General features: G+C 45.9%; 1 protein-coding gene and 1 long non-coding RNA gene across 2 annotated transcripts in view; both read right to left on the bottom strand.

The window, feature by feature from the left end:
- Positions 1 to 12,856, bottom strand: part of LOC115611618 — a 35,708-nt gene extending 22,852 nt beyond the window's left edge. The window contains exon 1 of the long non-coding RNA XR_003992645.1: positions 12,732 to 12,856. This is a non-coding gene — a long non-coding RNA (uncharacterized LOC115611618). The remainder of the gene's footprint in view (positions 1 to 12,731) is intronic.
- A 7,246-nt stretch (positions 12,857 to 20,102) lies between these two features.
- Positions 20,103 to 25,034, bottom strand: ZIC1 (Zic family member 1). The gene is made up of 3 exons (XM_030495279.1): positions 23,340 to 25,034; positions 22,003 to 22,166; positions 20,103 to 21,453 (listed from the first exon to the last, which is right to left on the bottom strand). The coding sequence occupies exons 1-3, from the start codon at positions 24,313 to 24,315 to the stop codon at positions 21,256 to 21,258; spliced, it is 1,338 nt and encodes a 445-aa protein (XP_030351139.1). The 5' UTR covers positions 24,316 to 25,034; the 3' UTR covers positions 20,103 to 21,255.

Genomic DNA, 25,034 nt, shown 5'->3' with positions numbered 1-25,034 from the left:
TTTATCTCTGCTTTATGATGTGCTTTATGATGCAGGCAGCATTAACACAACAAAAAGGAAGAGCAACATGATTATGTTTATACTTGGTTTAGACCACTGTGGCTCTCCTATTCTATTTCACCTAATAAAACACTGGAAAAAAAAATATAATCAACCCTTAATACAATTGTCCTTCTCGGAGGTGGGGACATCAGACACAGCAATTTCAATGTGCTCTGTCAGCTGCTGGTGGCAAAGCGCAGCTCCGAGGAGCCACCATAGGTGTCCACCCAGCCCTCGGTGCAGGAGCTGCAGGGAACTTTGTCCTTGGGAAATGGGATAATTATTAAGCAGGTAACATCTGGGACCTGCTTCTCTCAAACAACATCGGGGAAAGATAACTGTATTAGTGTAAATGACAGCCGAGGTTTTCCAGAGCTGGCCACTCATCTGTGTGTTCAATTTGATTGATTGGCAGGTGCTGGGAGAAGCCTTGTCTGTTCATTTCTCCAAACCAGAAACAGCCTCCATCTTTATCCGAGCTCCCTTCCCAAGCTCCCTCTCAGCAGTGGGTCTGCAGGTGGCTGCTGGACCAGGGATGGGCAGAAGACACCTGAGCAACCCTGAGGACCAGCCTGCCCCAGGGCTGAAGCAGGGACCCAGTGGAAGAGCATGGAGAATGCTGGCTGCCTGGGCTGTTGGGAACTTTGTGACAGAGATGAGTGGTGTGAAAAAAATACATGGGATGAAGGGATTCAGAATTTTTCATTGGAGTCAGAGTTTAATCAGGAAACACACTATGGCGCAGCCATTTCTCCTAAACATGAGTTTCTTTTTTTTCCAGCTCCTGCCTCAGCATCTCACCATAAGCACCCCAGGAAGCGCTGCCTGAGCACCAGCCGCAGTTTGCAGGTTTCCCAGGGCACTGCAGGTCACACACATATGGATTAGATGTGGCTGCCTGGTGTTATGTTGGGTTTAAATGGTTTTACGCTGGAAGCTGAGGCCAATTTTCTCTCCAAACCACATCCCTTTCTGCAGCCTGGCATTTTGCGAGTAACTGTTAGTTTCCAATTTGCAATGACACATGCTGTTGTTTCTGGATTTCCAGGAACTATTTCTACTTTGTGTTAAGAAGAACCCTTACTAGTACTGTCAGAGTTTGTCTGTCATTTTGTACAGTCAGGCTATCACTGTAAAAAGTTCCAATACTAATGTATCAGTGAAAAATTATGTTCTTAAATTCAGATTATTAAAGATTATGTCACCAATCAGCATGCATGTACGTATATATACATATATAAAAAAAATATATATGCAGGTAATCAAATAAGTATAGTTTGTATTACTACATCCTTTGGAAATAATGATGGTTGAATCAACAAATTCTTCTATTTCTGATACCAATAATAAATTACTAGGCTCACATTTATATACTGCTTTTCATTATATAAGTGTTGAAGACTTTGTAATGTTTTTTTCTTAATCAAACCGCTGTGCAGAGGAGGCCTACTTAGGCCTTTCTTAAAGCAGCCTAACATCAGAAGATTTCAAAAGGACAAATGCTGCTTTTAAAAGCTGACATACTATTTATGAATTCAAATGGCAGAGGTATGACTTAGCCTGCCTTGTTACAGATGCTATAAAGGATCTTTCATTTCAGAATGGTATTCTATCACTGCTTTCCAGGTAGAGTTTCTACTAGCTTCATTAAAATGCCTGAATGTAAAACAGCTGCAGAACCCTGAACTGGGGGCTGGCAAGTGAAATGGCTCTTTTTTTTTTTTTTTTTTTAATCGTTTGACATGGCAACATGGCAGCTATTTAATTATACTCATACAAGATCAATAAATAAAAGTCATATGACCTTATTTTTCAATAAAAAAAAAATCCACTGATTCTTTTTAACTAAAATGTCATTTCCCATTTATTTTCCTGCAATGTGGTTGCCAGTGTCCAATTTTTAGGCTCAGTGCACAACAGTGATAAGGTCAAAACCTGAGACACGGTGATGTGATTAGCCCTGTCCTAGGCTACCTCATAAAAATGTCCGCCACACAGCACATGTTCTGTCATGCAAGAAAAATTGTTTACCAAAGGGTTCAACCAAACAGAGTTGTATGAACATGCAGAGTGCTACCCTGACTTTTTAGTCTCCTCTCAACTGATTTGTACAAGGGGATGCAGTGGGAGGAATGGGGGGGAAAGAAATAAATAAATAGAAAACAAAACTAGACACTCTGGAAAATCAAAAAATTTAGGTGGGTGGTCTGGCACCTCAAATAACTGTTTCAGATGACCTTATAAAGCTGAGGTGTGATTCATCAATCCCATAATACTTGCGATACATGATATTTTCTCTGCTTCAGAATAGGCACCAACCCAAACAAAACCTGACCTGATGAGGTTTGGTTCACAGAGGTCTCATCTCTCCATGAAAATGGGTGGAATTACAAGCATCAGTACCAAGCACTAATATGGTACCATAGACAGAGACTTTATTTATCATGCGGAGAGTGAAAACAAAGTTTTCTAATAGATTTATTAGTAAAAGGGAACAGAAGAATCTAGTACAGACAAACTGTATGTTCGCCACATCTCAGCTGCCAGGACTTCCTGCCCTCAGGCTTAGATATATTTAACTGGTTATAATTCAGTAAAGTTGTGTGATTTCAAGCCATTCCAAACAAACAAAACATCTAGGATATCATTCAAGGATGTCCTGACAATGCAATATTTCACATTTCAGTTTAAAATAAAAGATCGTAATGCTAATTAAATATTCTCACAAAGATGAGTTGTTCCTCTCAGAAATTGTTTTTATTAATTTTATTTTTTAAACAGTTTAAGGACTGTAAAAATTAAAATGAGGACAGTTTTATCTGGATGAAATTACTGTAACATGTACATCACTGGAAGAGAGAAAAGCATATGGAATATACATATATTCAGAGCTTGATTGTGCTGTTTCTTTGTATTCAAAGGCCTCTTTTACTTCACTGAAAATTTTACATATGTGACAGTTGCAGAAATGAGTCCTCAAATTGTAGAGAAATCAAATTTCCATGTTAAAGAGACCCTGTTTCTAATTTCACTTGGAAAAATCAGGTTTTCATATGTCCCACATATCTCATTATTTTTCCTTTTCCAGCCTTTCTAAACACTGGTGCTTTTTATAAGTGAGGGACACTGGAGGAAGGGGTGGGCGTAAGAGAAAGAAAAGCAAAAAATACTTTGTGTTTACCAGGGGACAAATATGCTACTGGAACAAGTGTTTGGTGTCGAGTGTACTGTCAGGAGTAAAGAGAAACATGGCTAATACCATTTGCGCCCCAATGCTCAAATAAAATATTAATGGCAGCATTTCCTGAGAAATTAGATTACTACAGAAAAAAAAAATCTTAAAAATATGCATTCCACTGCCTTGTTGAAAGCCCTCGCACAAATTATGGTCAAATTAATATCCCTTTGTCTTCAGCACACATACTTTATGACCTTGAGACATGTTCTCATGTAAATGTCTGAGTTTTTCTTAGTTAGAAACACTCATATTTTGCATGCATGCACTGGCCAAGGAAAAAAGCACAGCCATTAGCTAGGTTTGAATGGGTGAAAGTCAGCTGTTTACTTGAAGGAGTCATGAGATGATCTGGGCCCCATTTAGCCTCCACTTAAACCCCCGAAACGGTTCAACTTCAGTCATTCTTGACATAAATGCATTGATGCCAAAGGGTTAAGCCTGACCAGACCACGTTGTCCCCAGCTGCACAAATGGACAGTCAGATTCAGCACATTAGAAGAATTCTCTTTTTATTGTAACGCTTCAACATTTCTTTATGGTTCATACTCAGCCATCAGCAGTGACTCGCTGGATGTTAGATAACTGCAGTTCTCACTAACCTGAAAACAAAAAAATCAAGATCTGTTCTAACACCAGTCCTCCATATATGATAAATTCTGGCTACTATGCCTCTAAGAAGAATATAATTATCTAAAACATAATTCACTAGCTTGAGTTTCTAATGCACATAATATTATCAACAAAAGTAAAAAAGGAAAAATTAGATTATGCTTATTTCAAAAAGTGATGATATGAAGGAGGGAAACATTATGACTCATCCTATCAATTTTCTATTGCCTAAATTCAATTCCAACTGGAAAAAAAAAATCATTAAAAAATTCAATCACCTTCCAATAAATTGAAATTGTTAGCATGTTTTATACACATTAAAATAATGTTTCAAGTAGGTTAATAATACCCCACCAGCCTCATAAGCAGTGAAGGACAGAGCCTTCATTTGCCCTGACTGTGTAACACATGAAAAGGATTGTTCCTGCTGAGAATGTGAGGGGACTAAAACTTTCCTTTCTTAATAAGGTCACCAAGAAACAAAGATATTTGGGGCATAAACCTGCAATTAGTCGAATAGTGTCAAATGAGGAAAATCTGTGTACCTCATATGGTGCTTAGCATCTTGTCAAACACTGTTGCGCTGACTTAAGGTCAGACCAAGCGTGTCTCCTACTCCGGTTTTTGCAAGAAGACTGCCCTGAACACTGTCACAATTAAAATTATATAAATAAGTATCTTCCACAATCATAAATATTTTTTACAGCAAGATTTTTCATTGTTGTCCCCCATTTTCAGATATAATCCACTCAGCTAAATTTTAAGGACAGTTTTGCAGAATTGATGCAAACATGGTTAAACCTAAGATCCCACAGCAGCATAATAAATATTCATCAGTACTGCATTTGCCTTTATGCACTTCCCAAGCTCCAAAATAGCTAAATGACACAAATTTGTTACAGTGGTAACAGCAACACAATTATGGTTAGTGGCCTGTCGCTGCTACCATCCAAACTTCAGCTTACAATAATATAAAACTCTTGACAGGCCATTCATGGATCAAACTTCAAATCTAAGGAAAGAAAGAGAAATGGTTTTAACAACTGAAAGTTTATGGAACTGCCAGATGCCAAGCTAGCACATGGAGGAAAAAATAAAAAAAAGAACATGAGCATTGCTCATAGGTTTTATGCATACACACATTATTTACCTTGACACTTTTAAAAACCAGTGCATTTCTTACAGGAATGACCAGAAATAAAGACCCTTAGGGGATGTTCTCCACCATGTCAGAAGTCCAGACTGAGCTCAGGAAAGAAGTTCACCCCACACCATGAAACAAATTATTTCTGCCCAGCTGGGCAAACAGCAAAAACTGGTGCTGGAAGTGGACGCCTTGGAGGGAAAGCCAGGGATACATTAGGCAGCAAATGCTGCTATCCTTGCATGCAACAACTACCTAGTAGAAAAGCTTTCATTCCCTGAGTCATTACTAGACATTAAGCCAGAAATAAGATGTGTAAAAGATACAGTTTGGTGGTGTTCATGCTCTGGGCTTGTTTTATGGACCAGAAAAGGAGAAGGAAGGAGGGAAGGAGCAAGAGAGAAAGATTTCCTCTAGTGAGCAGCCACAAGCCTCAAGTCAGGTTCCTGCTCTAACCTGCCAGGGCCGAGTTTCTCTCTCTTTGTCAGCTCTTTGGAAGCCAACACAGGTGAGTAGCGAGCCCAGCTGCAGTGACCTTCCCAAGGTGAGCAGCACTCCTCCCCAGCATCTCCACCAGGATGAATCAGGCTGGCCCCAAGGGTCTAGGACCTTCTTAGGCATTATTTCTGAAATGAGGTCCCCCACTCAAGAAAGAAGCGCCTACCCATCTTCTCACAAAGGATTGAATATCAGAGTGGTACAATGGGGCCTTAGGTTACTAAAACGTAACTTAAAAAAAAAAAAAAAAAAACCAAAACCACATTCTGTAGCCCCATGTGCTAGCACCCAATGAATTATTAACACAAATAATTAAAACTAATATATGGTTGTAAATATAAATGAATAAAGTGTATTTCATTATGCAGTATCCTTGATTTTTATGGTGTTTGTTTGATTACTCACTAATTTGCAAAATGTGGTAATCTGCAGTATGCATCCCAGTCATTAGTGAAATCATACTGTACTTTAGTCAACAGGCTGATGAACTGACATGTTGCACCAGCAGCAACCAATGCCCCGTATAGAAGGGCAAAAATTTATTAAAGGGCCTGATTCTTCTTGTTTTTACAAAAGCCAGTTTACAACACATAAGCAATGAAGAGTAACCACTGAATTTCTGCAGAAAGGCTAATGGTGATATCAATGAACATTAAACTAAATAATAATCTGACCCAAGACACTTATGTCTTTTGGTTAGGGTTTTTTTCACATATTTTATCTTTTAGTATCTCTGATTGAATTTGGTGAGAATATCTAGGTGACACCTAGAAGACAAATACAACTTGGTATGGATCAACAGCATTAAGTTCCAACACCCAGTTTTGAGAAACATGTTCTCAAATACGTTTTCTGGCATGGTATAAATAAATATTAAATCCTCATCAGTCAAAATAAGGAGTACTCTAAGATTTCATTTTCATCAGATAACAATAACACCTCTGGAAAAACATTAAGTCTAAATGCTAGCATATTTATTATTTGACAAAAACTGTCTTACAAAATATTTTGGTTTAATTCCCAGATGATTTACATAATAGATTATAACAGCTGCTATAACAATTCCACAGTTATTTTTTTCTGAAAACTCTTTGAATCCTCTAGCACTACAAGTGTTTTTCCAGGTCTTATTTTTTAAATTAGCATGCCTTGAAAAAATACCGACATGTATTTTCCTAGAACCATGCTAGCTATTGATCTCAGCTCAACAACAGTGGAAGAATTCATAGGTCACTTTGAAGTCACCTGTTGAACTAAAGTTCAGAGAACAAATATTTCTCCTTTGCCAGCCTAGAACTTCTGCAGACCAGAGGGCGGTACAAAGGCTTTGCAGGGCACGTATGGCTGCAGTGCACAGACAGAGCAGAGCCTCCTGACAGACAGGATTGTATTCCAGCATTTTAATCTGAGCCTTGAAATAACTGGTTCTATCCCAAGTTTCTTCATAGGCAAAACTCCTCCTGAAGCAGTGGTGGGCCTTTTGTTTAATTCTAGCCATGTACAAATTTATTTTGGGATGAGCAAATAATTAATCTATTAAAAGGTTCCATAGGACATTCCGAAAGTTGCTGTGAAAAATTATTGTCAGTGCGCAGCTGAGATGCTGCTTTATAGAATTAGCTCATAAAATAGTATCGTGTGTAATTGCATTCATGTTGTTACTGTCTCTTTGTAAATCTCCAGAGATTTACGGCACCATACACTGGAGTAAGAATATCTAATATTTATAATGTTTCGTTATTTTCACCTACTTTGAACAAAACCTATAGACTTACAGAAAATGCAACACGATGTGTCAGAAATAGCAGTGTCCACTTGCAGGATTTATAGCAGTACACAAACACAGGCAGACACAATACCGCTGTAATTGCAGGCTACCAAACAGCTGCATGGCATTTACTCAAAATACTTTATGCATTTAACACACTTATTGAGCGGAACTTGAAACAGGCTCATTGTTTATTTGGGCATGTCAGAGGGGAAATTTTGTTTCTTTACTAGACCTGCAGAGTATAAACAGATCTGGGTCGTAAAGCCCTTTCATCGTACTTCCACAGGTAAAAATAATATTTTAACTAATGACAGCTTTGGCTGGGGAAAAGTTAAAAGGCTTCAGAACTTTTCCTATAGTTCAACTCAAAGTCCTGCTTGGAAGAGGACTGCCAGATAGTTCTGGCATAGCTTTTGTATCAGAAGTGAGTTGTTTACAGCTTTAGGATTTCATCTTAACATTTCCTAATTTATGACCAGAAAAACTAGGAGCATGCAGCTTTCTGATTGCTACTGCCAGCCAGCAGGCAAACACTGCAGCAAGAGCAAAGCAATTTACTTGTAATTGGTGGATCTTAAAATATATGTCCAAGCTTCATAAAGAACATAACACTGATGCAAATGGGAATTTTGCCAGATTAAGAAAGCAAGAATTTGCCCCTTTCTCTACAAGTACTGACAATACTGCACAATTCTATGTTGTTAGGATTTTTTAATTAAATGTGCTATTCTTCAGTACACAATAGAACTTAAAAGGAAAGAGTACCTAAATATGAAGCTAAGTTTGTAAAGGAGTCTCTAGGTCCTTTCCAAATGAGGGGAGAAAATTAAAAATTCCAATGATACTGACATTTTCTAGATAAGCAAGTCCATATATTTTTAAGGGATGAGGGGTATTTTTAATAAGTATGCCTCTGCTACAGTCAGTAAGTATCATGAGAAGGAGAAATATGATATTAAGCAGGATCTGATCCTAAACTCACAGCTCCAGCGGGAACAGACTAAAACCCATTTATAGCATATCCCAACAGAAACAATCCATTTGCTGTAGCAGTGTTTACTGCATCTGAATTCTCCTAGCAGAAAACAGCATTTTCACAGTCAAGTTACAATATTAGCAGGGAATTAATTACTAAGTTATATTTGTAGAGCAGTGTTGGGGGGGGTGGAGGGGGTGCCTCATTGCTGTTACTCCTTGGCAAAGAAGAATATAGATTTGGTAATCTGGACAATTTTCAACTTTTAGTCATGTGGCTGAAAAAAAATTATTTACTGGAAAAGACCTGACCAAATCTTTTAGATAGTTGCTGCATTCATACAAAACTATACTTTTATTTAAAAGAACAATAGTTCAAGAGATATCCTAAAAGCAATAATTGCTCAGATAAGGTGAACCTTGCGTATCATTTCCATCAGCTCTGCATTACCAGTCCAGCTTTCCTGCCTGTGCTTACATCCAAACACAGAGCTTTTTATGTCAGACATGAATCAATAAATTTTAATCTAGCTCAAGAATGTTACCTGTAAATACTTTGCTGTAAACCAAAGCAAAACTGGAAAGAGATTAAAAGTGCTGTACCTGTACAGTGATTTATACTGTACTGTGCCTGAAACCTGTTCTAACTCAACAGGATTCTCCCACTGATTTCAGTGTGGTTTCGTTCAGTCTCTTCTTTCAGCCGTCATGTGTTTCACCAGTTTAATGTAGTTACCCTTCCTGGAAGCCTTTGTCCATTGCTCCTTTCAGGAACATTCAACAATTTGCGGTATGATTAAAAATGTTTGCGGAAGCATGAACCAAACTGTATATTGATCAAATATACAGACTAAGCAAGTCCCACAAATATCACAGCAGAAAACTAATCCAGAGTTGATTTTTTTTTTTTTATTCAGTTTTTAAAAAAATACCCCAAGTGTTTTAAACAAACTAGCCAGACAATTCTAAATGCTTATAGTAAGGATATTCACCTCGGTGAAAGTCCTGCTGGAAGCAGTAGTGGTAAATAAAAATCAATAACTAAACAAATCAGAGAAATATGACTGACACTAACATTGCCATAAGCAAACAACCTGCTTCACTCACCTGCATGAAAGATAATGATTTTGAATTAGACATAGATATTTGCATTAGCTATGTAACTGTCTGTATTATAACCCCACTTCCTAAACCAAACATGCCAGTAATCAGAAGTCTAAGGGTTCAACAGCTTTCAATAAAGAATAAAGTTAAGACAAGGAAAACACAAACCTGAACACTTAAACATGTATTTTTATAAATAGGAAAAATATCCTGAGTGCTGTGATGCTGGCATTGCATTTACAAATTCTTGATTTATCAATCATATGGCATTTACAATGTTGCTTGATTTGTATTGCAGAGCTAGTGGAAATACATTATTATTCAGCATTCACATTACCTAGCAGATTAATATTTTCAGGGTATTTCCTAGATGATAGTTCTTTCAGATGTCAAACAGAAACTACACTTGCTCTGTTATAATTTTTTTTTAGTGTACAATACTTTAAAACCTAAAATTCCACTGCAACCACCCTCTATTACAATGCTTCATGATGACCTGGGTGTAAATTTGCACCATTCAAGAAAATCAAAGAAAGGTGAAATTTTAAGTGCAAAACAATACCTATTTGTGGGGGAGTAGGGGGACTGGATGGGGAAGAATGTTCTTCTTTCAGCAATATTACACCTAGTTCAAATTTATTTCTAACACATGAGCTGTTTGAGCTTGCTTGGCCTGCCACCTGCAAAGGTATCCTGTTGGGGTGGGTCTCCAATTTTTTTGCTGTGAATTGTTAGTATAATCTATTCGAAATAAAATGAAGAGATATACAGTAACATCTACATAGGGTTTTTATCAACTTCTGAGGTGACCTTTTTACATTCTGACTGTAAAATATGCACAGAAAATGGGCCTAAGAATTCCAAACCTTGCAGCATTTGGTTTGTATTTTTTGACTAGAAGTGTAGTGTCTGGCACATCATTCATTTCCTCCCAGAAGGTGCAGATTTGAGGACATGTTCAACCCTGCTCTAACTTTAGAAAGTTTTGGTACAAAAGGGAACTATTCCCAAAGTCTCTGCCCTCTATGTCTGCCTTTTAGATAATGAAGTTTCTGAAGGCATTTCTCAACACAGACCAACTAAGGAGGAAAGAAAAAAAAAAAAAGGGGAGGGAGGTGACAGAAAAGCATATGTTTTTGCATTTCTTCTGAGTTTATTCAGAATTATATCCATCTGGATGAAACAGCTAGCTCCCCAGCAAATTAATGGTCTGATGATTCAGGGAAACGTGGAGCTAGGTTCTTAGTCGTAAAATGCATGTCAATGTAGAAAGGAGTGCATGGAGGTGAATCTAGTTTGGTAGGATAGACTTTCTGATAGATTACGTATTAATTTGGAAACAATAACCTCCTAATAAAATGCCAACGTTACAGCAGCTTCATTAAAACACATCTTCAAATAAAAGATCAAATTCTCCCGGGCTCAGCTGCAGACCACTGAGGAACCTGAGCAGAGGCATCATTTATTAGGAGAGGCGACTCATTAGACTGGGGGAGATCGCTGTCGGCACGGAACTCTGTCCTGTTTCAGCTGGAAGTTTTTCCTAAGGATCTCAGGATCGGGCCCTTCCCCCTGCCGCAGGAAGGGAATGGCTCTCACCTCTTCCGGGGGGGGTGGGGGGGGAGACATTAGCCTGCGCTTGGAAAACGCTCCGTTGTCTCTAAAACAGCATTCCCCAAGCAAGCCTGCGTGAGCAGAGCAGCAGTATCCGCAGATGCTCAACAAATGATCGGTTAAAACACAAAACGCGGTGTTCCTTCTCTTTTTTGTTCCTTCCTTCCTTTTTTCTCCTTTTTTTTTTTTTTTTTCCTTTGAGGGGGGGAGTTTGGGGTTTGTTTGTTTGTTTCTGTGTTTTGGTTGTTTGGGGGTTTTTTTTGTTTGGTTTTGGGATTTTTATTGACAGCAACTTCTGGAGATTAAGCCCTCTCCAGAGTTTGCCCGTGCCTTGTCATGTGAGTAACGTCCTGCACAACTTAACGAGATAAACTCTGACAAGCTAATAAGGCAGGGCGGGGGGCTGCGCTTGCCGGCGCCCGGGCATCGAGTCCCCGGGCCGGCCGCCCGCTTCGCGCCCTCGCCGCGGCCCGCGGAGCCCAGCCACGCCGTAGATCGATAACCGCTCCGGCAGAGAGGCAGAGGATCATCCCCGGCTCCGGCTCCCCGCGGCCGGGCAGAGCCCGCTGGCGCGGAGCGGTGCGGCGACAGCACGGGGCTGGAGCCTCCGGGGCCCTACCCCGCCGCTCGTGCGCACCCGCGACCTCTGCCCGGTTGCGGAGCGGGGACGTGCGAGAGGGGAATCATTAGCATGCGGTTTTCAGCCTCGTTTCTCAGCGGCGCGCAGGGGCGGCTTTCGGCAGAGGGGACGTGCCCTGAACTTGGCGGTGCCCGGCGGCTCTCGGCGACCCTCCGCCGCGACCGTCCTCCCGCCGCCGCCCTGAGGGCCTAAAGGCCGCGGGGTAGCCCCTGCCCCGGCTTCTTTCGGTGCGAGCCGGGCGCTGGGTATCTCTTTACCCGGAGAACTAGAGCGTCTAATTTACCCAATTCTCATTTGCGAACGGTCTCCTGCTAAATTATGTCAGCCAAAGGTCAGCCGGACTCAGCGGTTCTCTTCATTTTCTTAATTTTTAAAACAAACAAGAAAAAAAAAAAGAGAGGGGGAGGCTGATGAGGGAGGGCGGGGGAGAGAAACCAGCAAGTTATTCAAATTCAGCCTCATCTGAATAATCGTGAATTTGATCCAGTCGGAGCTGCAGACTGTACATTAAAAATAAATGTCCAGGAGGCATTTACTGTAGCTGATTTAAAAAAAAAAAAAAAAAAAAGAGAGAGGTTTTAAAAATGCAACGCCTGTCCGACCCCTCCCCCCAAATATGGAGTGAGTTTTCAGGTATTGCGCGAACCTTGCGGATGGTATCAGTGTGTCTGTAACACTTAGGTTGAATGCACGAACCCCCCCAATCATAATTGTATGTTCACAAAGCACATATGGCAGCTGCATTCTTTGTATAGTTTGTTATGGTCTGGTGTGCTTTGTAAATATCAAGATCAGACCCAAAACACAGGCTCGCTCTTCGCATAACAAAAAAAAAAAAAAAAAAAAAAGAAGTTGCTTTGCAAACTTAAAAAGAATTACATTAGTGCCATGCTACTGTCTGAGCCAGCAATGATTATTTGGTCTGTTTGCTCCCATTCAGAGTTAATACACGACAATAGTTTTACTCTGTGCTGCTTGACGTGAAACCACTGGGGTTGGGCAGTTCTGTTCCAAACAAATACTACTTCTACACCCATCCCTGGGACAGCGAGCCGAGAGCTGAGCGAGTTTTGCAATGGAGAAAAGTATCACTTACCACGGCGGGGATCTAGATCACGGCAAATGCTGCCAGTAGGTCTGAGAAGTGAAAAAAACTGGAAGGAAAGCGCAAAAGGCAGAAAGTTGGAAAGGGGGATTTGTGTGTGTGTGCGTGTGTGTGTGTAAAAGCCAGAGGGAAATGCGAGCACAGCGCTCCCTGCTCTCCCTGGTCGCCACCAAAACAAAGATCCAGGAGTTAAGGGAGCAAAGCTGTGCCAGATCTACACACATAGCTCCTCAGGGCCAAACCTCAGCTCCTCACTCACTCCAGCTAGCGATAAGGGTTAATGCTCCGGAGGGACAGGCTAGCCGGCCCCCGCCACCATTGGCTAGGAAAGAAATCAGGTTTAAGGTAAATGTACAGGCACTTTCCAAGTTACAAAGGGCTAATTTTAAATTGAATGCAATAATAATAACAATAACAATAATAATAGGAATAATAATAGAGCCCATCCTGGTCCAGCTGGCTATAAAGTGTAGGCTCGTCCCCTTTCCCTGCCCCCGCCGCAAACGCTCCCCTGTCGTGCCCCGGCGCGGAGCCCGCGCCCTGCGCCTGCCCCAGCGCTGCCGGAGGGATCCAGGCAGCTCTGGAAGCACAACGGAAAGACGAACCCGGGGGAAAAGAAAGGAGCTGGGTGGGAGGGAAGGAGGAAGCGACTCAGCCATGAGCACTAAACGCAAAGGTTCAGCCTCGCACTTGGAGGAGATCAACAGTTTTCTTGGGAGTTACGTGGTGGGAGCGGGTTCCCCGGTGAAGGTGGGGGCATGTGGCTCAGGTGTGTGCCAGGGTGCCCCCGGCCCCTTCAACGCCCCCTGCGTCCCCTGCAAATACCGGGGGGCTTTCCCTTCGGCTAAGGGGGTAAATGAAAGGGGGGGGGGGAAAGAAAGCCTGGTTGGAAGGGAAGGAAAAAATATAGGTCCATACACATCTGTGTAAAGGTCGGAGTAAATGGTGCCCACAGTGCGAGTCCGAAACAAGCTTCCACTGGGGGAAACTGAGGTCGGGATGTGCCCTTTCTGAAATAAACAGGCGACATGATGGACATAGACTTTATTGTCGCCTCTTGTAGTTGGCCGGGGCACGCAGGGAACCTCAGCCAGGCGGGGATGGGGCCCCTGGGTCTCAAGGTGCGGTTCGGAGGGGCTTTCACAGCCCAGCCCTGCGCACACACCGATGGACGCGCGTCGGTCTACAGTGCCGGGCAAGGAGGAGAGGGGAGGCGATGGAGAGGGGTGGGTTGTGGCGGAGCGGGAGAAGGAGAAAGAGGCTGCGGAGAGGGAACTGTCGCTCGGAGATTTCCAGCCAGCTCTGCTCCACCCGGAAGGGCCTTTCTGGGAACTTCGGAGGGGCCGGCCCGGGCTGGGCTGCGCGGCCGCCGTCGTGCCCTCTCCGGGGCAGCGGGCCCAGGTGTGCCCGGTAGCCCCGGGCGGGCTCCTGCCTCCGTCCTACCCACTCCCCACCGAGCTCTGAAGGGAAAGAAAGACCCACCTAATTAGGAAGATTGAGACGCACATTTCTGATAACATGGGATGTAATTTTGCCACAGTACAAAAGGCTTTAAAATCACTTTGTGCAGTTGAACAATGAGTGCTGGGAATTACTACTGTCCGTTCAAAAAAAAAAACAACCAACCATAAATCCCTGCAGCCTACAAACGGAACAAATGCCAAGACCTTGCGTTCATTCCTCAAATCTATCATGCAATGTCGATATATCAGCAATAAAATATGATGTGCCATACAGTATAATGAGGTTTTACTAAGAAGAGCGAAACAGAAAGGAATCCATTATGCGAACCTTTCTCCCTTTCCCCGAGACTGTACTTTTCTGGCGGATGCCTCCGTTACGTTTTCCCGCACAAGTCCACCAAAAGCAACCCGGCCGGCGGACCCCGGGGCCGAGAATCACTGTGCGGAGGGGGCGGTGATTTGCTGGAGCACCCGTTAAATGAAGGTCGCGTTTGCTCGGGAAGACAGGGATGGGGACAGCGCCTTCCCGGGCGCACCGGAGGGCGCAGGGTGGACGGCGCGGCAGGAGCAGCCCCGAACGGGACGGAACGGGCCGCCCTGGAGGAGCGGCGGGCGCGGAGCGTGCGGGCAGCACGTGCGGCGGCGCTGCCCTGCGCGGGCGCGGAGGCGGACGCGGTTACCTTCCGCGGTGAGAGTCATAAATATTCAACAGCACGTGGAGCCGGGCCGCGGGCGCGCATGCGCCGCCGGGGCTGCCGCCGGGGCGCGCGCGCGCGCGCACACACACACACACACACACACACACACACACACACACACACATCTACATGCACACGGGCGCACACACGCACACGGCCCTCGCTCACTGCCGCGATTTCCAGGAGCCGTCCCCGGACGGGCAGCCCTGCATCTACCGCTGCCCCCGGCCACCGACATCAAACACACGTCCCGGCGGGCGGGACCGGGGACTGCTGGAGGGAACGGCTCCTTCCCTTCCTTCTTTTTATCGCCCCCTCCCCCTCCCCAGCCTTTTTGGCCGTGTTTTTCACGGGATTTGGGGAAATGAGAAAGATCCGAAAGGATCTTAAAGTCCATGCCAACAGGCAACTCTCAGGTTCTGGCTAAGCAAAGCTTTGGCCCCGTCTCGCGAAGGGGCATGCGTGGACGTGGGCTGGAGTGTCTCCCGCCGATCGTGTGCTCTACCTTGCTCCAGCCACCCTCAGGCAGCACATTCTGGGTTCGGGTCCCGAGATGTAAACACATGCACAATCACAGAGGCACACACGGAGCATTTTTTTAATAGCAGTTTCATAGAGAGGTAGTATGATCGTATATAGCTAAAAAGGTAATTAATTTGATTTATTATACTTGAAAAATCCTGTCTGCAGTACGGGCGTCATCTGGAAACTTCATGCTATTTTATACTATCGTTCTAAAGCCGAAATAAATGTTACGAATCGATGACAGCTTCCAGCTGCATGATAAAAATAGCCCCTTCGCTTCACAGGATCGTGTTTCTTGTTATCGAAGATGAACCAAATCTGACCCATAGACATTCGCAGCGAAAAAAATAATTTGATGCAAAATAAAAAACATTGGCTATTTTTAATAAACAATGCACCCTAAAACGCAGCCTCTTTGCGGTGAAACGAAACCCACCTTGGTACGTTCAGCAAGTTGAACAAATCTCTCCTGTGCCTTGTTCAAAATAGGAATCTCAGTTATTAATCTTTCCAGGCGAATTTGGAAAATACACCCGTCTTGTTACAAACGCGATCCATTGTACGTAGACATTTGCATTAAATAATAGACGTTACGTGAACCTTCAAAAATATATCTCCATATAAACACATGAACATGTGTCTTTCTAGAAACACTGCTCTTTCTTTACACATAAATATAGATCAAGAGATATATGTGTATTTAGAGATAGGTGTATATTTGTAATAAAGCCAGTAACAGGAACGGTGATTCCGGCAAGCGTGTGTGCATCTGCAGCGGTGACAGTGTGACCTGCGCATTATGCCCACAAAACAGACCGTGCCCGTCCCCACCGTGGGATCCCCCGCTCCTGCGGTGGCGGCCCGCGGCCAGGCGCGGAGGACGGGTGCGGCAGAACGGCTCCGCGGGCCGGGCTGCGAGGCCGAGCCGGGCCCCGGACGGGCCTCCCCATGCTCCCCGGCCTCTCTCCGGCCGCAAATCCCCGCTCGGAGTAAGATCGCCACATTTGAGGGAAAAACGTGCTGGTTCCAGCGGAAACGCCGCGCTGCGCGGCGGGGATTGATCCTTTATTTCGAGGTGTAGAGCGCGCACGTGTGCGCGGGGCGGCGGGCTCTTCCCACCCGCGGGCACGGGCAAGCACACCCGTGTGCGGGCTCATGGATGTGCTGCGAGTGTGAACGGGGTGCGCGGGTGTGTACACCCACTTGCACATCTTACACCGGTGATAGATAACGTGCCCAGGGAAGAGTACAGCCTCCTTCACGCGTATACAGCTCGCAAATTCTTTCCTTCAGAGTTCTAGCGGTAAAATTCATACCGGCTCCCTCAGCATCAGGTCACTTGGAACACTCTGCCCCGGGTCAGCAGTCTTCTCCAGAGGGGACCTCCTCCCTCTCCCTGCCTGCTGGACGGGGGCTTTGTAGTGGGTCTCCGGCTCTGCGAAGGGGTTCCCGCCGACCCGGCCGCGCCCCGGGGCTCCCTGCGCGGCCGCGGCACCGGCGCGCGCCAAGCTGGCACCGGGTCCCTTCGAAAGTAGCCCCTAAAGGAGCAAGAGCTCTGGACGTGGGGAAAACTTAGGAAGTCGGAGCCGTTTACCAGAGGGGTCAGAAAATCAGTAAATAAAAGTCGCGACGTTAAGTGCATCAGTCCAGGGACTGCTGCTTCCTTACGGCTAACACAAGGGCGATAAGAGTCGAGGCCAGCACGGAGTGTGTGCCCTCATTTCAAACAGTGTCTGCTTTAGAGAAGCTAACTTTGTCTTATGAATGTCGGACTCGCCTTTTAAAAAATTCAAGCGATTATTCACAAGCCATTAAAGCTACCTGAAAGGCAAGTCTTTCGAGGGGGAACTGGAAGCAACCGATTATTGTTTTTCATTTAACTTTCTGGGCGCAAACAGCTCAAGCTGGGCCAGGGGTGGCTGCGTGCGCCCCGCGGGCACATCACCCGAGAGGGGACAGCACACACAGAGCTCCCTGCACTCCCACCCACCCCGAACGGCCTCCTGCACGCTTCCCGAGCATCGCCGTGCTGCGGTGGGTATCTCCGAATGCTCCCCTCGGCGGCGGGAGCCTCCGCGGACGCGCAGTCTGCTGAAGCCGGCCCCAGCGTTTTGGCTGCCACGGAAGAGGCAGGGCGGACCGGCGCGGGGATGCCGGCACGGCCTGCCCTGAGCTCGGCAGGCAGCCCCCGCCAATTTCGAAACCGAATAACCCACACAGGAAAAGTACCCCGACAGCATCTCAAGAGCCAGACGTTAGAAAGAAAACCAGGGCCCCCGTCGAGGCTGGAGAGCCGGGGTTCGCGTTTCTCCCCGCAAGCCCTGGTGAGTAAATCCGCAAAGGGCGCTTGCTGGGAGGAAGTTAGCTTTAGGGAATGAAAGAGCGGAGGAACAGCCGAGAGGCACCTCACCACCTCTCTGCCTGCAAACCCACCCCTCTCTCGGCCGGGGGTCTCAAAGCAGCGCTTCCCCTCCAGAGCCACGCGAACAGTACAGCCACGGCGTGGACTGGAAATCCTCCTTAGCAATTCCAGCCCCAGTGCTCCTTGCTAATTCAGAACGTGCACGGGATGGAGAACAACCAGGATTGCGTCGTGTCCCCTGGCTCAGATAAAGAATCAACAGCAGCAACATCACCACTAAAATCATTCTTTCTGCTGCAGGACTCTCAAACAAACCTCAGACCAAAAGTTTAACAGAATACTCATTAAACAAGGGCTCCACCACACACAAGTCACCACACATCTGTGTTAAGCGACCGCTAGGGACTTTACACAAGTTCAAAGAAACTTGCAGTAAGCATCTTTAAAATATATCACCCCCACCACGTTTCTCCGGGTTTATTTTACAGTGGGATGGCTCAGACTATCTCTACGATTGTATTCTTTTTTTTTTCCTAGCCACGCTCAAGATATTTTCTTAAAACCGCTGTCTGGCCAACTCGGCGGGACAGTTAACCTGAAAGATTCGCAAGTTTTGTTTTCGGCACATGAAACATTTTTTTTCCCCTGGCTCTTTCGCCCGGTCGGTGCGTTACATTTCCTCAAGTACCAACACTTTCTGCCTGGGTCCCACAGGGCTCCAACTTTTTCTATCTCGCCAAACCCTGCAAGGTGGCGCTCTTTTCATTGAAAACTGATATTAGCCTTATAATAATAACATTTTGTAGAAAGTAAAGTTAAAGCGAAGCCTTCCCACGGGTGCTGCAGGGAGCAAAGGGTGACGCCGAGCTGGCAGGAGTGGGACTTCAACTGATCAAGTCAAACTCTTTCTTTCTGGAGGGGGAGGGGCGAGAGGGGTGCTTTGAGGCAGCGGAAAAACTCCGAGGGAGATCCCCAAATGTTAAGGACAAAGGAAAATACTGCGGGGTTTTGCTGTGGGAGAGGCTGCTGGGCTCGGGGCGGGGGGTTAGAGCCGGAGCTGCGGAGCGCCCGCACGGGTGCAAGCAGAGAACGGCATCCTCAGCACCCCCTCCCCCCCGAGCAGTTAATATGGCTATTGACTCGCTGTACACATAATATTTCTTTAAAGAAGCTGTTAAAGTGTCATCCTGGTCTACTGGAAGGTCAGTTTGTGCAATTCACTCTATGACATATCACAAGCCCTCGCAGCTTTAGCCAACCTCATGATTTGTGTTGTCTGTTGATATGTTGTCTGCTTAATGGGGCGATCATGCAAGCTACAACCAGGAACAAAGCCCAACAGTTTCAACAACCGTAGCTAAGTTAGTGGAAGCAGTACAGCTTGCAAATCTATCAAACTAAACTGCAAGGAAGACAATCTGATTTAGAGAAAAGGCGTTCTGCTACAGTCATTAAGCACAAGTAATTTAGATTTTTTATATTGTCTTCTCATTTACAAATTTACTGTATCAACGCCAGCCAATGGAACGAATTTCTTAAGTAAATGAGAAATAAATAAAAGAGATAGAAAGATAATCAAATTACATAAAATAATTCTTGTTCCCTAGATTTATTTTTTTAGAAAGCTATTAACACTGGCAAAATTATAGTAATAATAATAACATAACATAAGCAGTAATTGATTTAAATTAACATCACGTTTTAAGGAATATCAGCCAAAAAAAAAAAAAATAGGAAGGGGAAAAAAAAATACACCCATCAACAACAGCCTTCATGAAACAATGCTGTACTTCCTGGAGTAAAAGGCCCAAGGAAAGTCATGAATCCACTGCCTGAGAATTAGTTATGGTCATAAATGCCTTAAATTAAAATAGCAACCGAAATCTCCTCTGTTTTAAATCTCCTAATATATGTTATCCGAATTAATTTAATTTAGGGACCCAGTCTATGCAGATTCATGGGCAGTCTTGGAGTGGAATGCAGCACTTCTCTTGTAACAATTCCCCACATTAATATTTATGTAGCACATGCAATCTATTTCTGTTATTTTTATGGTTGTTATTCTATGTCTGCAAAGGTCATTTAAATTATACTGCGGCCGAAAATTTGTTTCATAAATTTTGATATAAATACTAATTACACACTATAGTAATGCCAGCAGGGATCCTTTCATTTATCACATTTATATCACCTTCGCTGCTTTAGTGATGACATAATGGAAAGCAGTGAAAAACTGGGACAGTTTTATTCTAATATCCTAAAGCTAGTTGGAGTTGCAGCAGGTTGACTTAGCGAATAAGGATTCCTACCACAATTCATGGGATTTAAGAATCTTTAATAAGGTACGAAATGTTACCAAACAGTTCTGTAAACTAAATTTTACATACCAATTCTTCTAGCCATAAATATTGAATATCTTGTAACATGTATAACCGGACCTTTACATGCGGATAAATATGGAAATTAGGATTTATATACATTATGTTCTTGTATTTGCCAAAAGCAACGGACAGATATAGTTTATATCTTTTTTTCTTTTTTTAATATCACTTTACATAAACAAATGTAACAGTTTGACACGCAGATCCAGGCTTTTACTATACGAATTTCTTGACAGGACGTGTAACAACATTTTACTGCACTACTTAGACTGGACTTTGGGACAAAATGTTGCACTTTATACAAAAAAGCACATTAATACCAATAATATTCTGTTAGATCGACGTTTAGACTGTAATAATACAAAGTAATTCACATTTTGGTACACATTTACTAGAACATTCTTGCCATTCAGTACAAATAGTTGAATTTCTACCTCTTCCCTCTGCCCCCCCACCACCTCCGCCCCCCCGCCACCGTTCCCGCCCGCCCGCCCCTCCCCCCACATATATGCAAAGACCACAAATCCACATATCCCCTTATTCAACTTGCGATATAACTATTTACAAAATCAAACAGTACTTTTTGTTGTTGTTGTTGTTTTGTTTCTGAAGCTAATAATTCTGTATTTACAAGAGGGGATGGGGGGAAGGCCGCTGCCCGAGCAGATATGCAGTTGGAGATCTCTAATCAGTGGTTGCCAGTAAAGCCCTACACAGTTGGCATTTGCCCTGGTAACCTTGTCTTCTTATGCATTCTACTAACCCCTTCGTCTATCAAGCCTTGGAACAGAGCAGAGTAGAACAGTCAAAAAAAAAAAAAAAAAAAGGAAAAAAAAAGGAGAGAAAAAAAAGATAAATAAAAGAGAGGGAAGAAAGGAATAATTAAAAAAGAAAAATAAAAAGTGAAGTCTTCATTTTACTCAGTCCTGGGTCTACTGGCAGCATTTTATTTTTGTTTGCTTATTTAAATTCTGATTTCAAAGTGTTCATTATTTTTGGAGTCTTTAAATAGGGTATTTGTTTGCTCGCTTGGGGCTTTTTTGTTTTGTTTCTGTTTGTGTTTTTTTGTTGTTTTGTTTTAGCGTTTTAGACGTACCATTCGTTAAAATTTGATGTAAGCGTACTGTGGCTGGACGTGTGGTGAACTGCGGAGGAGGAAGGGGATAAGGAGCTGGCGGTCTGGTTTTCTGTGGATGGAGACACGATGGTTGGAGGGGTGGAGGACTCGTAGCCTGAGCTGGCGGCGGGAGAAGGCTGGGACCCCTGCGAGGACGATTCATGGACCTGCAAGAGAAAACCCGGGCAGAAATAGAAAGCGTCGGAAGACGGAGGCCCTGCCGGCGGTCGCCTTCGGGTGGGGATGCGCCAGACAACGCGACCCAGCGCCGAGCCCCAGGCTCGGGCATCCCCGCGGGGCTCCCAGCCGGTCCCGGCCCCGGGGCCGCCTCCCCGACCCCAGCCTTGGCCCCGGCCCCGGCCCCGGCCCCTGCCCGGTGGGGAAGGCCGGGCAGCGCCCACCGGCTGCCTTCTCGCAGAGTCCCCCCTTCCCTCCCCGGATAAAACGCACCGACAAAAGGCCCTGCCCGAGGGGCCGGGGCTGAGTGCCGCAGGGCGGGGTGCGGTGCGGCCCGGCGGGCCCTGGGAGGACGCCGGGGCTGGGCCCGGGCTCGGACCGGGCCGCAGCAACACGAAGCCCCGCAACCGCCAGCCCCGGGCTGCGCTCCACCCGCAGGCACCGGCCCGGGCGCGCCTGCCCGCCGTCCCTGTAGCCCTTTCCCCGGGCCAGGCCCGAGGCGGCTTCCGAGCCCCGCACATCAGGCGCCCTCCATTTACCTTCATGTGCTTTCTGAGGGAGCTGGGGTGCGTGTAGGACTTGTCACACATTTTGCAGAGATAGGGCTTGTCGGAAGTGTGCACATGCATGTGCTTTTTGCGGTCGCTGCTGTTTGCAAAGCGCCTGTCGCAGCCCTCGAATTCACACTTAAATGGTTTTTCACCTATTGCAGAGGGAAGGGGGAGGAAAAACGGATCTGATTAAGCAGGGCTGGCCGGATCGCTCATTGTCCCTCTCGCACGGCCGGACGGAAGCCCGGAGCTCCATTTCAAACACTTGCAACTTTCTAACTTCAACGAAGCTCAAAACCCCAAAACCTCGCCTCTTCTCTGTCCTTTCCGCACCTTCGACCCCTGCTCAGCTCCCATTTCGGCGGGCTGGTGGTAGGTGTGTATATTAATTAACTTTTTTTGGTTTTTTTCTTCGGAGGGAAGAGTTCTATTTGCAGCCCCAGACCTGGGCACCTCTCCCTCCTCTCAATGCTCCAAGCGAGACAGCAGGCGTGGTGGTATTTACACACGATCCTCAGTGTCTAGTATCCGGTTTTACAGCTCATTCTCGTGATATTTTACGCTCCCAACCAGCCCAGCCCCCTCCCCAGTATTTTTTTGCAATATTGAAAATTATTCGGCCAGGGAACACAATGAGAGAGCGGCCCCACAACCCCCCTGCAAAAACGCTCAGGAAAGCGGCGCTGGCTGCCGGCACTCAGGGGTGGAGGCAGGGGGAGAGACTCTCCCAGCCAGGGGCTGCTGTATTTCCACCTCTCACGATAGAGAAAAGTTCTCGGGGAGCCCGGTGCCTGTCCCTCCGCACAACAATAACACACTAAAGCGCCGAGCTCGGTTTATTTAAAATCGCTCCTCGGAATTAAATATTTACCAAGCCCTGAATTGCAGAGGGGAGACGGATGAGCTGCCTGAAATATTTAGCACAATTTCTCATCATGCCACAGTCAAAACTGCCGAACAACAATTAATTAAAACCCATAAATTTAAACAGGACAGGTTGCTACGATTCTCCCTCCTCCACAACACCCCCTCCCCCCCCCCCCCCGCGAAACAATCCCAGCAGCAAACCCTGCCTTTCTCCCCCTCTGCCTCCTCGGCGGGGATAATTTTCTTTTTGTTGCTGCTGCTGGCGTGGCTGTGACCGAGCTCATTTTGCAGCGGAGCTCCGAGCCTGCCTCTCCCGGAAAAATCGGTGGCCCTGGACCGTACCCCCACGCCCAGCCCGAGCTTCAGCCAAGCAGCGCCCCGGCCCCCCTCCCCGGCCCTGTCCCGGCGCTCGGCGCTTCCGCTCGCAGAGAGAAAAGCTACAGAGAAGGTTACCGTACCTGTATGAGTTCTTTTGTGTATTTTGAGATTCTCTGATCTGGCAAACACTTTGCCACAGCCTGGGAAAGGGCAGGGGAAAGGTTTTTCACCTGTGTGGACTCTGATGTGATTTACGAGTTTATATTTGGCCTTGAAAGGTTTCCCTTCTCTTGGACACTCTTCCCAGAAACATATGTGATTGGACTGCTCGGGTCCTCCAACGTGCTCCACCGTGACATGAGTCACCAGCTCGTGCATCGTACTGAAAGTTTTGTTGCAGGACTTTTTGGGGTTTGACAATTGCTCGGGCTCAATCCACTTACAGATGAGTTCCTGTTTGATGGGCTGCCGCATGTAACGAAAGAAGGCCCCTGCCCCATGGTGGGCTGCCATGTTCATGTTCATGTGGCCGTAGCCGTGTAGCTGGGTCGAGGCGTAGTGCTCGGAGCGGGGACTGGTGACCTGGCCGTACTGATCGGGTCTGCCGTACATGTCTCCGGAGAAGCCCAGGCGCATCTGCCCGTTCACCACGTTAGGCGAAGCATGGCTGGTGGCTTGCTCGTGCAGCCCCGGGAAAAGTATATGTCCCGCGGCATCGGTGTGTCCGTGCGGTCCGGCGAAGCTGCCGGCGGCGGAGGCGAAGAGGCTGTGCTGGGCGCTGGCGGCAGCCGCCTCCCCGAAGCCGCGGTTGCGGAACAGAAAGTCCCGTGTGGAGTTGAAAGCGGCGCTGGAGTAAGAGCCGACGTGGGTCGGGTGGTGGTGGTGCCCCAGGGCCGCCGCCGCGTAGCCGGGCGCCTGTGAGGTGAAAGCGGTCTGGCCGGCCGAGGCCAGCTCGTGGGTGCTGGGGTTGATTTTGAAGGCGCCCATGCCGTCGGCAAACGGGTTGATCCCCAGTCCCACTTCTCTGTCCGTGACATCGGCCGCGGAGTGGTGGCGAGAGGATCCGAAGGTAGTGACTCCTATGGCGGGATACTGCGGTCCAGCATCCAGAAGCATCTTCCCAGCGTCGATGCAGCAACCAAAAAAAAAGCACGCGCGCACACACACAACGCGGAGAGAAGCAGCAGCAGCAGCAGCAGCAGCGGCGAAAACACCCTCTTTGGAAAGTCAGCGACGATCACCACCAAAGCAACCACATCAAAAACACCCCCTTCGGCATCAGCGCAGGGGGAATCAAAAAAAAAAAAAAAAAAGAGGGGGAGAAGAAGGGGAAAAAAAAAAAAAGAGGCTGGTGCGGAAGGGGGGAAGAGATCTTCGCAGTTGCAAATAACAATAATAAAAATGTGCCCCAAAAATATTCACTGTCTCTCTGCTTTGACTTTTCAGGGAGGTTTAAGTGGGGAGGGGGGGTTGGGTGGGCTCAAAAATAAACGGGCTGCAAACAACAATAACGGAGAGAGATCAACACGGGCAGCAAAAAATAAAAAAAATAAAAACAAAACAAAAAAGAAACTTCCTTCAGTGATTTTTTTGGCTATAGGAATGTTGCAAAGTGGCCGAGAGATTGTTTCTCTCTCCTCTTCGAGCTTCCCTTCACTCTCCCGATTTTTTTTTTTCGGGGGGCCTTTTTTTTTTTTTTTTTTTTCGCTTTGCAAAAAAAGGCGCAAATCATGCACAATATTGTCTTTTGCGGTTTATCTTCCTGGGGAGAAACTTTCACCTCCTCAGCCGGGCGGTGAACGCGAGACTGATAGCGGCAATCATTCCTGCAGATA

The sequence above is a fragment of the Strigops habroptila genome, chromosome 8, assembly GCF_004027225.2.
Source record: "Strigops habroptila isolate Jane chromosome 8, bStrHab1.2.pri, whole genome shotgun sequence".
NCBI classification, from domain to species: Eukaryota; Metazoa; Chordata; class Aves; order Psittaciformes; family Psittacidae; genus Strigops; species Strigops habroptila.
The sequence above is the reverse complement of the archived record's forward strand: the minus strand, read 5'-3'. Positions and strand labels throughout refer to the sequence as shown.

Coding starts and splice junctions, on each gene's coding strand:
- ZIC1 (XM_030495279.1), bottom strand. CDS start 24,315: ATGCTTCTGGATGCTGGACCGCAGTATCCCGCCATAGGAGTCACTACC. Junction 22,167..23,339: donor ACACAAAAGAACTCATACAG/GTACGGTAACCT, acceptor CCTCTGCAATAG/GTGAAAAACCATTTAAGTGT. Junction 21,454..22,002: donor CCCTCAGAAAGCACATGAAG/GTAAATGGAGGG, acceptor TTTCTCTTGCAG/GTCCATGAATCGTCCTCGCA.